The sequence below is a fragment of the Egretta garzetta genome, unplaced genomic scaffold, assembly GCF_000687185.1.
Source record: "Egretta garzetta isolate BGI_Z169 unplaced genomic scaffold, ASM68718v1 scaffold650, whole genome shotgun sequence".
NCBI lineage: Eukaryota > Metazoa > Chordata > Aves > Pelecaniformes > Ardeidae > Egretta > Egretta garzetta.
The window spans coordinates 133,377-149,353 of record NW_009258374.1 but is presented as its reverse complement, the minus strand read 5'-3'; the positions used below and the strand labels follow the sequence as shown (position 1 = coordinate 149,353).

General features: G+C 37.4%; 1 protein-coding gene across 10 annotated transcripts in view; it reads right to left on the bottom strand.

Annotated features, from left to right (window-relative positions):
- The window catches only part of CHID1 (chitinase domain containing 1), a 119,221-nt gene that overhangs the window by 37,118 nt on the left and 66,126 nt on the right, over window positions 1–15,977 (bottom strand). Inside the window, exon 10 of one of the 10 annotated variants that reach the window (XM_035895170.1) lies at window positions 7,685–9,128. The exons of the other annotated variants lie outside the window; for them this stretch is intronic. Within the exon in view, the coding sequence (XP_035751063.1) occupies window positions 8,918–9,128 (211 nt within the window). The 3' untranslated portion in view covers window positions 7,685–8,917. Of the gene's footprint in view, window positions 1–7,684; window positions 9,129–15,977 lie in introns of those variants that run through there. 10 annotated transcript variants of the gene reach the window in all.

Below are 15,977 nucleotides of genomic sequence, written 5' to 3'. Positions count from 1 at the left end.
GACATCAGGAAAAGCTTCTTCACAGAAAGGGTTGTCAGGCTCTGGAATGGGCTGCCCAGGGAGGTGGTCAAGTCCCCTTCCCTGGAGGTATTTAAAAGAAGGGCAGATGAGGTGTTTAGGGACATGGTTTAATGGTGGGATGGCAGGGTAAGGTTAAAGGTTGGACTTGATGATCTTAAAGGTCTTTTCCAAACAAAGTGATTCTATGATTCTAAACCAAGCATATATTAGAAAACAGTTAGTGTGACTGAATTGTTTTGAGTTAAATTTTGCACCTATTTAATTTTGAAAAAAATGTATACTCTTAAAAAGAAAAAACAGAGAAAAGCACAGTTCAAACCCAAGGTCATGACATTGTCGTAATCTAGGAGGGATTACTAGCCTGTAATCAAGGAGAAAGAAACTCATGGAGGGAGATTATGTACAGCAGGAGACGGAGGAAAAACAGATTGGAAGAAGATAGAGCTGGGAGACTGAAAATTGTAAGAATCTTCGGAACTCAGAATAGATTAATAAACGATGAACTGTATGCAAGACTCAAGAACCAACATAGAAACATCAGGACTGAAAAATAATTAAAATACCAGTAAGCTTCGTTCTTGAAATATCACTACTAAAAAGGCAATATACATCAATCATCAGTCTTCAAATTCTGTTTCATACCAGATGTGAACAAAAATGACTCAATTTACATCATGAATTATATTTGTAGAGGCAGAATAAAAGAACTTTTTCATGATACTACTCATAAGAAACATTAATACCTAGTTTGCACGCTGAAACTTGCTGAAATTCATGATGATTTAACAAGGCTGAACTAGATGTTGAGAGCAAATTTTGCTCAGATCAGTTTAATAAATCTTGAGGAGCAGGACCTAGGATTTAGCACCCAGGACAGCTATCAGAGTTAAATACTCTTGCCGGGTTGCTACTCCTACCTCTCTTTCATGGTTACAGGCAAGTCATTTATGAACATGGAATATCTCCAGCATAAAACAAGGTTACACCTGCTTTTACGAGACACATTGAAACTTCAAACTGAATATCACACCCACATGAAGCACTTCCACAGTTCTTTTAAAGGCTTACATAAAGACTGAGGTCTGACTTGTATGTACAGTTCAAAAAGAAATTCTGGATTTTTTTTTTAAACATAGGAAAGGACCACAAAGGATTCAGCTGCAATCCTTGATAGGTGGAAGTCTGATTTCACCCTGTTCCTGTATGTGTATAAGCCATATAATTTAAAACTCCTTGCAGTATGTACATGGCAAGATAGCAACCATTAGAAAATACTCTCAACAAAACAATGAAGCTGGTGAAGTGTCTAGAGAACAAGCCTTATGAAGAGCACCTGAGGGAACTCGAGTTGTTTAGTCTGGAGAACAGAAGGCTGAGGGGAGACCTTACTGCTCCCTACCTGAAAGGAGGTTTGTTGTGAGGTGGGTGTCAGTCTCTTGTCCCAAGTAATAAGTGATAGAACAAGAGGAAATGGCCTCCAGTTGCATCAGGGGAGGTTTAGATTGGACACGAGGAAAAATTTCTTCACTGAAAGGGTTGTCAAACATTGGAACAGGCTGCCCAGGGGAGTGGTTGAGTCACCACCCTGGGGGTATTTAAAAGACGTGTAGATGTGGTGCTCAGAGACACGGTTTAGTGGTAGACTTGGGAGTGTTAGGTTTACAGTTGGACTCAATGATCCTAAAGGTCTTTCCCAAGCTAAATGATTCTATGATACTATTCTATTAAAGCAGTGTGTGACTGACACTGGTCTTTATACAAAGGTGGTTTTTTTAGTTACCTTGTTGCAAGCATTCACCAATGTTTACACTTCAATGAATCCATGACTTAGAATCGTGAAATAACAGCTACCTCCCTGAAACTTGGGAAAAATTCCAAAAGTAAATAAGACATTTAAAAAAAATCAACAGTCAGGAAAGTCATGCTGTGTAATGAACACCAGCACTATCATCTCCCATTAGAAAGAACTGAGCAAAGAAGCATTTGGAAGACAAGGAACAAGAACAACACTGAACACAGCGGTACTAAGATCAGTCTTCCCAGTTATGAGCACGTTATAAGTCTGAAGTCCAGCTGAGCCAGTAACTGAGACATGGAAATTATTTTTGGTTAAAATTCTGCAACAGAATCCCAGTACAGAAGGTTTAACAGAAAATAAAAATTAAATCTAACAATTTATCTGCTAGGACCATGCTACCTTCTATCTTCTTTTCAAAGGCATTAGGAATAGGTTAAATACTCCCCAAAAAAGGTAAAAATTGTGAGGCACCTAAGGTAACGCTTAACTGTAAGGTACTTGATGGTTGTAAATCTTTTCGGTTTTTCTTTGGCCACAAATAGCCAACTAGAGAATCTCTAAAATTAACATTCAAAGAAAAGCTACCAGTTGTTGATCAAGCCTTTCACAGCTGGAGTCAAACAGTACAGGGGTCTGGTTTAGCGCACTTTCACACCAGAGGGAAGGAAGTCTGATCCTCAGCAAGCCTCCCAGATGACACAAAATAGAATTGGACAGTAAGAGCCTTGTTACAGAACCTCAAAGTGGCCCCTGAGACATTCATTATGCACTGAATGTCAAACTCAGCTTTAATTCGCTAACAGAACATGAAATACATCAAAGAAAATGCTGATGAGTGGCATGCTGGCATTGGCTGTCCCGGTGAGCCATGTGAATAAAGAGAATTAAGTAATTTGTGGAATGCTCCCTAGCTGAACCAGGTCAAATGCAGAAGAGGACCTTGTAAAAGTAAATACGTGGTCTGTTAAGACTGATGTGTCAGACAGAACAATGGTTGAAGTCAAATATAATTTCAGGGGAAATAAGAAACTACTTGGGAGGGCACCCTGTAGTCCAGTGGTTACACTGGGTTAAACAGTCATTCTGTGACAGCATTAGTTGCTGCACCTGAACTATCTGTACATCAAAATACTAAGCAGCTTCCTTCCTATAGTGACAGTACATTGAGTGAAAGGAACTTTACTAACATTTTTAACAAAAAACAAAAAAATATTTTTTTCGTTAATATTTCTGTGTGTCATGAAATCAGATGTACAGGAATAAGTAAACAAAGAAATCTACAACTGTATAGGTTCTCAAGGCCCAGAGAACAGTCCAATGCAGGAGAGAAAGGAACACAAGCACGCTGGAAGAATCTCACTAGCTGAAGCAGCCGCAGTTCATAACTTAGAATCAAAACCCAATATAACCTTGTTAAAACCAGTAAGTAACAAAGTTAAAGTACAGTCTTACCTCCCTAAATCCAGCAAAATGTCTTGCTAAGTCATTTCAGGCAAATCAACTGTAATCATCATGGATAAGTCTCAAATGAGTAGTTGTTGAAGTGTACGCATGGTCAAGCTGGTTCATTTTAGGAAAAGGAGAGCAGCAGCAGGCTGCTGCAATGACAGCTCAGCAAGCTGAAAGAACTGTATCCTGTGGTTTGCACTTGACTGTTTCAAAAACAGTGTGCACAGCCTCCAGAGAACTGACTGTCAAAAATATCAAGTCTTTTAAATTGAAACATTTAGAAAACAGTGTCCGAAAGACATACTTGAGGGTTTCTTTCAGAGAAAACCTGAAGCCCTATTAAAACTAAACATACATCTCCTCATCTCGCTTTTTGATTACTCCAAATGGTAGTCAGTACAAATTTTCTCCAACTGTCCTGATTAGAATGTAATCAACAAATATAACTTGTAAATCATATAAATTGCACAAAACAAAGTTATAGGACCTAAAGCTGCATTCATACAGGAGACCTGAAAGAAAGTCATAAACAAGAACAGCCCTGTACTGCTTCTCATTTGAATGTAACAATCCAGATCTGATAAATCGTGATTTGTTACTGGTTTTTCTTAAATCTAATTTTCTATTCCTCCATGCCAATTACCAAGATAAATGTTCTTTTTTAAAAATCCTCATCGGCAAAATACATAAATAAAATCCTGACTATAAAGATATACATACAAGGCTGAGAAACACAAATTGAATGCTTCTATCAGATTGCACATGGCACAGTAACACAAAACTTGCATGCTTGGTCTGATCCTCACTGAGCACTGCCTTGCAGGTGGTGAAGCATAGTTCCTCAAACGTTTTCACAGGTTTCACTTCTATTAAGATCCTTCATTACAGAAGACTTCAGTAAGAACTAAGTGCCCAAATGCTTTGGGCAACCTGGCTTGCAGACTTTAGAGCTCGTATCTAAAGTGACTGGGAACAGAACAGCTCAGGCCTTAAGAGTTCCAAATCTATCGTATTTTATTTCAAGGGTTGGCAAGTGACAGGTTGGTCATCTATCATGTCATTTAAATATACCTACAAACTTAAAAAAGCATTGAAATGAATAATTAAGAAGATCATAAATTTTGCACTACCCACAAAATGAATGTACTTTACATTTTTCAAATATAAAAGAAATGCATATTTCATTACAAAACAACATGGATTGTTGATGGCCGTAAGAGCTGGCTTTATGCATTATTCACTCACAAAAAAAATTCATTAATTCAAAGATTGCCTGATGGTGTTCATGCCCTTTCTGCAACACTAAGCCTGAGGAGGAGTGAAGGTGTTTCAAACTCAAAACTTGTGTGTCACTTGCTTTTGCTGGCAGTGGAACGCTGGGTAATACCTGCATGCCGTCCAGTCACTTCCAGTTACGTTGATCTGCACTCTACAGAGGAATCAACAGAAAGAATATGGCAAAGCTACGACAGGTGGGCAGTGTTTCTCCAAGGTTCTCAGCCCAGCCCATACACAGGCAACGTGAGCACTGTATGAGATCTGAGCATTCCCAGGTTCAGCACCCAAGTGGGTACGCTACAGTCACTTACAAAGGACTCTAATGCGTGGACCCATCAGCCTACAATTTTCTGCTGCTTGTTTTCTGTCAGCAGATAAATGGGACCAGAGCATGGTGTGTAGATTTAATTGTGAGCAAGTGAAATTACAGAATTGAAAGGCAACAACTGCTTTAGCACTGAATAAGGTTTTCATCAAATTAGTAGAAATATGGACTTTCTATCTGGCAATAGCAAGTGGTTGTTTTTACAACAGAAAGAAGTAAACTACAGCATTTCACAAATATCTGTGTTGTGACCTTTGCTGTTCAATCTATGTACATAAAAATCTGAAAAAGGAGCAATTAGCAAGGGTGCAAAATCTGCTGATATGAAAATATTCAGAGCCAATTAAAACCAAACTTGACTGAAAAAAGTTGCAGAAGTTCACAGCAATAAATTATGTTGCAGTAAAATGGCAACCAAAAATCTGATGCCAATAAACACAAAATAATAACTATGAGAAAAGTACAGTATTAGTTCTGAATAATGACCTTGGTGTTTCTATAGGTGGTTCTCTGTTAGCATCAGTCTTGCACAGAAGTTGTCAACAAGTCAAACAGAATATTAGAAATTAGTAAGAAAGGACTGCAGAAACATGAACTACAAGCGATAAACTATTTCACTCACTTTATAAAGTATACTGAATGCAGTTCCCAGTTCTGGTGCTTGAAAGCCTACGATATGTGTCAAGTACATTTTAACAAATCATGCAGCAACATTCAGCTAAGCATCACATTTAACCTGATTCTGACCAATCTCCAGCCAATGCTATTGTTTGCTACATATCCCCTTGAAACAAGAAATAAGTAACAAACCAGAAATCGTATGTGGTACTTTGCCCATAAATACTGCAGTCACTTAGGTGAATGTAAAACTTATCTTGGTTTGAGCACCTATTTCAATTTTGTTTTCCCACGGGGCAAATAGGTGCCATTGTAGTAGATGAGGGAGACATCTAGGAAATTAAAAAATCTGGGGGACAGTTCCATTAGTCATGGTTTAATCTCCATATAGGGCACAAGCACTAATAGAACCTGTCAATCACCAGAAAAGTTTGTGGGCTAGGGAGGAATTTGGAAATTTGTCATATTGCAACAAGTGCTGATGTGATGGATAAACCTTGTCAGGAGACAAACTCCAAAGTAAGTCTAAGTGAACATGTTAATTTTATGGTATTTAGAAAAGCATTAGAAGTAGAACCAGGTTCTTAATTTTTATTGCAGCAGATCTGGCATCATAATGACATAATTTGCCAACCTGATTGTATAATATACTGAAAGGATCAAGGGTTTTGAAATTTGGTAGAACATTTGCTTTTCAGAAATATACACCATGCAAATATGCTGAGAAACACCTTAAAAATAGAGTAAGCCCTGATTTATCATTTATATATGGGTTCTGTAACAGTAGTTATTAAACATGATCATATTTTTTTCCTAATTAAAGCCTGTTAATTCTCAGAATTTAATATCACTGATAAAATGGCTGTTATTTTTAATCACTGTTACAGTATTTCAGCAAGTCAACAGCAGGTAAGAGATGCGCTACAGTTTCTAATCATTTGCTATTTTTTCTACTTCTCCCATTGATGTGTTACAAAGTTTCAGAACAGAGTGGTTACCACTGCAAAATTACTCTAAAAACGTCCGTGCCAATAATGTCAGTTAATATATAAATAGGTTTGTTACAAAGATTTTAACTTCTCTATTAAAAACAAACAGTAACATCAAAATTATTTTCCAATTGGTGTGATAAAGAAGCAGCAAACAAATTATTTGCAAAATGCAAAAATAATTTGAAGAATGTAATTGTTGCATAATAAAACTTCATTTAAGCAACCCACTATCACAAACAGACACACTACTGCGATGGTATGATGGCTGAACATTATGGTTGTAACTTCACTGCAATATGCTTTGAGATTTCACAACTGCAAGATCAGGAGTGTGAGTGATAATATTTAAGATGATGCTGTGAAATCTGAGGATTCATCAAAGATGTCCAGACTGATCAAAATTGTGGAAACTTGCAAGAGAGGCTGAAATATGGGAATTCTTTATTTTTGAGATGAAAATAATAAAAACTCCATAAGTACCAAACACTTCCGAGATCACAAAGCACATCTATTTCTTGCCACTTTGCAGTTTTGGGATATAGCATAGGATAATCCTGGTGTTCCTGTAAACATACAGTTCCATGAAGTTCCAGGCTACTGTAATTGTTAATGCAAGCAACATTTCTGGATGAGACATAAACCCATAAAATATTAAAAGTGTTCTCCCTGTGAAGAAGACCAGGCTAATCCATCAAATGGTACATATTTAAATACTCAAAGTAATCAGCATGTCACGACTTAACCCCAGCTTTGTCATCCCTCCAAAATGAAAACACACCTATAGGACTGACAGTTTTTATTGGCGGTGCCTAAATCAGATACTCAATTAGAATAAGTAAAATGGGCAAAAAGGTAGAGGAATCTGCACTAGAGGATTGTCACCATAAAGCTTTGCTAGTTAAGAGTATAATTTTCATCACTCTTCCTAATATTTTAGGCAAATACCAGTAAACATTCTACATCTTAAATGTCACCTGGAGTAACAATTTTTGCATCAGTCCTATCTAACTTGTGCAGATTGCGCAATGTAGCTAGAGAAAGAACAATGTCAAACTAGGTCTTATCTGTAAAACTGAAATATTTCAATGCAATTAATTTTTTTCCCTTTCACTACAGGGGTGTAAAAAAAATCCCAGTGTTTTGAAGCCAGTTGACATTTTGTCCGAGGGAACAGAATAACAAAATAGTTAACTACGTAAACATTAAAAAAAAAAAAAAAAAGATTTTTAAAGTAAAGAAACAGGATTTACAAATTTAATCCAAATGAAAACCAGAAGTTGGACAACCCAGTGCCCCTCATGTTTCCTTTCTGCTTTTGTAAGCACATTTTTACTGTTTAATAGCAATTTGAAAACTTACGATGCATGCAGTCTGTCTCCTCATAATGCAATATTTATAAACTTAAACAGAAATGGATTCCAGAATCCTTGCATTGACAAACTTCATTTTGTGAAAGTAACAGCGACACATGTCTTCATTTGCTTCTTTCACATCCATGCCTTTGTACATACCATAGTGCTTTCACTTGCGTTAACAAGCCTTTGCATTGCCATTCCATCCACGTTCTATCCAAAAGCAACATCACAATAAGCTTTTCAAAACATTTTCTCATTACTTCTGCAGTACAGGTCATAGAACGCACCCCCCAATAAATCTTCTAAATTTTATTTCTTCAAGATGCATTTCCATCAACTACCTCTGACAATTCAGAGTATGTCACTAAGTTATGAATTTTGCTTAAGGTTATGAAAATGTCACACTGCTTAGGGCCTCAGGGTGCACACACTCTGCCATTCTCTATCAGAGTGGCATCTGGTCCCCCAGGTCAGACGCTATAAAGAATCAATTGATGACTGGCTATTCAGAGGGAGCAACCCTGGAGGAGGGCTTGCTACACGAGACAAAACACACTTTATATTTAAATTCTAACAGGCTCTAAATAGATGAATGAACTTTGATCCTCAGACAAGGCTGCCTGGGAAAGAGACACAAAAAGAGACACAGGATTATAAAAGGAGGGGTTACATAATGGCTCTCTGGGGAGAAAATGAAAAGGGACAATTTTTGTTTTCTAAGCAGAAGAGTAAAAACTATGTGCAGGAGGGGAATAATGAACTTTTGGAGGCTCTGATGTTAACTTCAAATACTACCTATTGAGGAAAGTAAAACCATAAGAAATACACAGACATTTATTATTTTGCTGTCTGTACATTTCTTTTTCTAGCTAAAGGGAAAGCAAAGAGCACATGCTTTCTTGGACCCATTAGCAAGTCCCAGTGGGCATTTACTTGTTTGTTTTTCCTGTAAATATCAAATATCTGATAAGACAAGCTGCAAAATGAAACTGGAGCTCAGGGAGCATGTATGCTAACAATGAATTTGCAGGATCCATGTTCATCTGGGAACTTAAAGAAGCCAGTTGCAAGGTACAGCCCATTACTGGGGAACAAACAAGGATCTGCCGCCAAGAAAACTACCAGGGAGGCAAGGAGAATGACAGCACTGTAACCAACCAAGACCCAGCAAAGGTATGAGCACAAAGATGATGGTGAACTTCAAACCCAGCAATCTGCTCATGCAGCAATGGAACCAAGTGGTGCTTGTGCCTTCACTTCCATTGCTTGCCCAGGGTTTTTGTTTCCAGCTCCTGCAAAGAGTTTCCTAGGTAAGTCCCAACCACAGAAACATAATTTTTCTGTGAAATCCCTGAGGAAAACTCACCGCATTAATTACATTACTTAGAACTCTGCAAGGGGAAAATAAACATCTCTACTTAAAGAGTTGGGTGAGCTGTTCTGACAAACTTATCTGTGTACTCGGGCTATTACAGATGTATTTTTCTTTTACTCCACCTAGCCACTCATTCCAGGATTTCTTGGAACACACACACACCAGATGAAAGATTTGGTTATGGCTCACATGAAAAAGTTTAAGTATTTGACTGCACAACAGATGGAACTGTAATTACCACCAAGTGTAATTTTACACACTTCACCGTTTTGAATTTAGACTGTGACTTCAGGAAAGGAACAAGTGACTTCAGGAAAACCAAAAAAGATCTGCTGAAGTCTACTGAAGTGAATACTTTATTGGTTTACCTACAGTCTCTGTATTGGTTCTGTTCATCCCACAGATACACCTTAAGTAATTTTAGTAACAGATTTCACTCCAAACTCAGTAGAGTGGCTTTTATTTCTTATTTATTTATACCTTCAATTAACTCACTGCCAAGAAGCCAGATGTAGTTTTCTAGCAACAATTGTAGCCTAAGTGAAGTTTTTGCTGGGGCAGTTGTGATGGTTTCAAGGGTGATTCTTTTCTTGTTACAGTATTTCTCATCTTGTAAGTGGTGTTTTCCCTTTACACTGGGAGTGTAAGTGTTTTTTTTCCCTTTACACTGGGAGTGTTTTCTCTGGTAGCTATACCTACAAATAGCTTTGGTGCCAACTCCAAACATTTGCAAACTATTACAAATTGTTCAAGCAAATATTTACAAAAATACTCTGAGATCATCAGTTACTTTAGGTGCAGAAAATTTCCACTAGAATACTGTACCAATGAGGAAGATAAAGAAAAACCCTCTAGGACATGAAACAACTCTGTATTAAAGGCATCATGCATTACATATCACGCCTACATTTTTTGTGCAGAATTTAATGTATTTAACTCTTAACGTATGGGGTTTACGTTACATTGAGGTAAGTGCTTTTCATGTGTAGAGCTCAAAAGTGAATGTAAATTAATCAAAATTATTTTCTGTCTTTAAATGCATAATTGGACGGACAGACATGGATCACAGCAATTTCCCTGAAAAACAATCTGAATTTTCAGCTGAACTGACATTTCAGTAATTGTATCACTGAAATAACAGTGCTGGACTAACCACAAGTAAATGTGACATCAGAAAATAAAAAATGCAAACTATTAATGTTAACACTGTTTTGAAATTTGGCAAGAACCCCCCAAGAATTCTCAGTTACATCTTGTATCAGTCACCCACTTGAACTCCTAGGAATCTCAGTGAATTTAGCCTGTAAGACTGATTAAATACTTCTTGAGTTTTTTTACAATGTACAGTATTTTTCAGCTTTAAGCAATATCTTATCTGCCAACATTTTACTTTCTACAATTTCTTAATCCTTAAATATCTCCCTATTGGCCTCCTACTTATTTATGCTTAAAAAATTAAAACGCTAGCGTGTAACATTAAATAACCACTTTAGTTGGGAAAAATAACATTCAGCCAATCACATAAAAATATAGTACCAGCAAGTAGTTACAAAAGTTTCTTAAGCCCTGTGTTTTTGAACAATGTTTCCCCTAAAGATGGTTTTGTATCATATGGAACTACAGAAATCTCTTGAAACTTGCCTGGTTTTCTTTACCAGCTTTTCTGTGATTGTGCTGTAACTCCATGGCTGGAAGTCTTTGGCTTAATGACATGGAAAGCTAAAAAGATGCCCCCAAACCCTGCTTTTCAATGAGATTACTTTACCTGCTGAAATAAATTATAAATATTCCCTAAACTACCAGAATTTATTTAGAATGATGTCTCCACTCTTACATTTGGCATACAGTCCACTTACTCCTTCCATTTCCAAACAATAATGTTATTTAGAATTAGTAAATATTGGTTATGATCCAGACTGTTAATAGCAAGATTGATCCACGGGGTGTTTTATAGCTTGTTAAAAGTTTATTAGCTATCACAGATCATCAATAAAAACTGTTTAATTGGCTAATTGCTACAGCTGCTGCTGTCAGTGATGCTTGTGATTCTTCCCATGTATACAGTAGCATCTACTCCTGAACACTGCCTGTCTGATATCCCTTTAACAGGAGACTCGTATTGCAGTTTTGTACTCTGATAATTCAGCAGTTTTTACCTCTTAACAGTTCCTATGAGAAACACTAGATTAGGTTACAGCTGCAGTCAGAAGAAACTTTTTTAAATGTGGAAAATGATAAAATAAGTCTTTCAAGTGTCTTGGTTTGATAAGTAGTGGCCTCTGAAAGTCAGTGCTCTGACGGGCTGACTAGTGATTAGTACAGCATCTTTGTTCAAGCCTTTATTACAGCTGTTTCACAATCTCACATGGCTAAGCAAGTATTTGCACTGAAAAACATGTAGCAACCAAACATTTGGCCAGTTAGAATGCTAAGAACCATGATATTTCAAAATTAGTATTAGATACGATGTCATTTTATTTGAATTCTGTTTCAAGAGATAAAATTACCATGTTTAATGTGCAGAAACTTTTCATTTTTTTCCATAAACAACTTATTCTAATTGCTTGTAATATGAAAATTGTGTTTAAACACATCAAGAGTGTGTTTTTGCTCACTAAAACAGCTTTTAACTGTTGCATATGAACAGCTGACTGCCATGCTGTACTGCAGAGGTCTGTATGAGATCATAGAATCATAGAATCATAGAATATAGAATCATAGAATCATAGAATCATAGAATCATAGAATCATAGAATCATAGAATCATAGAATCATAGAATCATAGAATCATAGAATCATAGAATCATAGAACGTTTTGGGTTGGAAGGGACCCCTAGAGGTCACCCAGCCCAATGCCCCTGCAGGGACACCACTAACCAGATCAGGTTGCTCACAGCCCTGTCCAACCTGGCCTGGAATGTTCCCAGGGATGGAGCCTCCACTACCTCTCTGGGCAACTCGTTCCAGTGTTTCACTAATCTTCCGATGTTCTCAGGGCAACCCAGAAAGTCAATATAATGTAAGGAATATAATCAAGATTTTGCTTGTTAGAATCTGTTGAATACTGAATATACTTCAGTGTTTCAAACCTACACTAACAAAGTACAGCTATTTTATCAATATGCATTCTGTGCAGCAGTGCCCAGGCTTTCACCAGTGAAGAGCACAGGCCAAGTATTCTTCTGAAAGAGGGTTATACTTGCAGAAATTCCTAAGAAGCAAATGCATATAGTGCTTGTTTATTCATTCATTCATCTATTCCTTCTCTAGATATTCAAACACTTTATGCCTGAGTAGATGAAGCCCTCAAGCACTGCTCTAAGGTAGATATTTCTACAGTACTCCTGAAAGGTTTTGAGTGAAGAGCAGTAGCACAAAGCTGTGAACAGCTTGTTATGCCTGTGATTTCTTTATTTATAAGTGTGCAAGCTGAATGAAGGGAAGGGGGTGTTTCTAGCAACAAGTCCCTTTAGATCTTCCAATTTTCCTGCTGCCAGAGGGTGTTGTAGGACAGCAGAATATACACTCACACGCACAAAAGTGGGATCTAATTTCAGCTATTCTTATAGATCATCTTAAGGTTCATTTTAGAACTGTATGTCCCTTATGCAGTACAGCTATGCATTCCTGACATTCAAATTCTAAAGCCAGTGTTATACATAGCATATTCCATTTTACTTTGCCTTCCAGTACCAACTTGATATTAATACACACACACAAATATTTAACTCTGAAATCCAGCAACACTTTGTCTTTGCTTGTTGAACAAGTGCAGTTACGACAATCTTTCTCTTGTGGCCTCTCTCTGCCCTGGATTTCAAGAGATATGAGCATAATAGTTATGCAACAGAGTATCGTCCTAGCAGATTGCTAAATCTGCTTGCTAATCATACATTAAGTGTTGATCAATGCTCAAAGTGAATTAATCCATTACAAATACATGACATGTGTCTTAAGCTACTATTAAGGCTACAGTCTTCTGAATAATGAATGAAGTAACAAAGAATTTTAACCACAGTTCAACAGGATAATCACATTTCAGAATAATAGTTTATGGTACAAAACCCTGAGGTTTTTCAAAACTAGTATGATCTTATCAAGTCATAAAAAAACTAGGAAAACTGCCATTCATATTACTGCTTTAGAATCTTACATATATTACTTTAGATCATCTCTACCAATAAATGTAAGTATTCAATTTTTAGTAGTGTTCCAATATTTCTTATCCTTCAAAAAGGCATCTTTTAAGCCTACTGACATAGAAGGGCACAGGAAGAGGAAGAAAAGATGTAATAATTAGATACATGACTAGCACTGCCACCTGTAAGTTGTAGACAAAAAAAACCCACCCACAGATTCACTTGTCAGTGCTGAGCTGCTTCTTCTTCTCCAGGCCCTATTATACTCTCACTTGTTTTCCAATAATTTCCTAGAATTCCATCAGTGCAGCATACAAATTTATGAAGATCCTTACAATACTAATTCTGCATAGGCACAGTGTATCAGAACCTAGGAAGGGAATATTGTCTACAGTTTTGCCCCTCTGAGATTTCAGAGAATTCACATTCCTGGATCTCAGTTCAATGTTTAAGATAAACAGCTAGATGTAATTCATTCCATGCATGGTACCCATCTCATGGGGCACTTTTTGACAGCTTTTGGGATATTCCAGCCAATCAGCATCCCCTGTTCTATCCAACCAAAATAACTGAAAAAATAATGTTGCATAGGAGAATTTAAATCAGTATACAAAATAAATATTAAGATAAAACAGATCCTGAAGTTTTCTTTCCCCTTGTGCTTTGTTTACAAGCCTTATAAGTCTCCTGGATATTCACAGATATGCAAAGCTTTAAAAAAAACCTATGAGTCTCAGCTCCTGATTATAGCACATCAGTACTGGGATGCAAATAATAGATTCCAAAGCAATATGATACTCAACAGAGCATTCAAAGCCAAAGAAAAGGTCATAGAAGATGTACAGCTATACGACAAAGCTAAATTTAAAAAAATATCTAATTGCTTTGTGGGGAAATCTGAAGGAGAACAAAAATTGAGAAGACAACTTCCATTGAAAGCTATTCTTCTAAGAGAGAGGCAAGAGGACATTCCTCAGTGAAGACTGAGGCAAAAAAGTTGTTGAGTACCTCAGCCTTCTCCTCATCTGCTGTTACCAGCCTGCCGGTCTCGCTTATCAGCGGGGGTACACTCTCTTTAACCTTCCTTTTCCGGCTGATATACCTGTAGAATCCCTTTTTATTATTCTTTGCATCCCTGGCCAAGTTAAGCTCCAGCTGCGCCTTCGCCTCCCTGACCCCATTCCTACACAACCGGACCACTTCCCTATACTCTTCCCAGGATGCCTGTCCCTGCTTCCACTGCCTGTGCAGTTCCCTCTTCCTCCTTAGCTTGACCAGCATCTCCTGTCTCAACCACGCTGGTCTCTTCCCTTCTTTGCTTGATTTCTTACACCTAGGGATCGATAGCTCCTGCGCTCTGTGGACCACTTCCTTAAAGATCTGCCAGCTCAGATGAGCTCAGAGCAGAGCACGCAGCCATTATGCTGCAGTCTATCACCTGCTCCGAGGCAAAAACCCTCAGAGCTTTGTGATTTCCAGAATCTTCTACCGAAGAACAGAAACCTAAAAACAAGGATCCTGACAGATGGCAACTTGAGACAGAACAGCCAGCCTTATGGCATGTGTCAGAATCATGGTTTTGTTAAACTTCAACTTTTAAGTCAAATTTCACAAAAGCAAGTTTTGCCAAATAGGAAACCAAGCAGAGAAAATTTTCTTCTAAAGTAGCAGTCAGCAAGTCTTAAGAAAGACCATACTGAACTTCTTCTAATACCATCTGTTAATACCAGATGAAGATGTGACTACTGGGTCTATGCTGGCAATCATTAGTATGTTTTCAGTTGTACCTTGATAAACCCCACATGTTAGTTAATGACAGAGACTATCTGCAGAGTACTGGGTAAGTCCAGCTGGGCTGATTAAGAAGATTAAGGTGGAGAAGCAACTTTTTGTAGGTTTCAAAAGGCTGCTGTTTTCCTTCAATGCAAAGAACTAAAAGACCGAAGAAGATTGGAAACATGAGCAAAACCACAAGGCAGTATGAAGCAGAGATACAATCAAACACATCAAGGTTTTTTTGTGATTGACTAAAAGATAGTTCCCATCTAAACCAATATATAGCTGTTTCATGCACAAGATGGCTGTTCATACAGTCTTTTACCAGAACTGGACCCATTATAAGGTAACATGCAGCAGCTCTTCCTAGTGACTATCTGAAACTGGAAGTAGTAGCGCTCTCTCAAATTTAATGAATATAGCACTGTTGCTTGGTACAAAAAGTAACACGGCATTCAATATGGCTAGAAAAGAGGCAGAATCTATGGGGTTTGGAGTAACTTTTTTATCTATTAACTCCTGATTCAAGAAGTTACTTGCTTGTACCAAAGTTTATCTAGTGAAATAGAATAAATTGTTACCCGCTGTGGGACTGTCAGCGTTCTTCCCGTAAAATGCTTATCATGCTACTGAAGATAATCATTAACTTCACTGGCACCTTTACAACTTCTCAACATCATGACAAACAGAGCCCAGGAAATATAATTCATTCAACCCCTTGTGAACAATCCTTTCGGGGATGATAGTAGATTTGGTATAAGCTATTTGGTTAGAAACATTAATGCAATATAAAAACTGATTATAGATACAATGAATAGTGATTTTGTGAGCATGGTACAGAAAATTCTCCA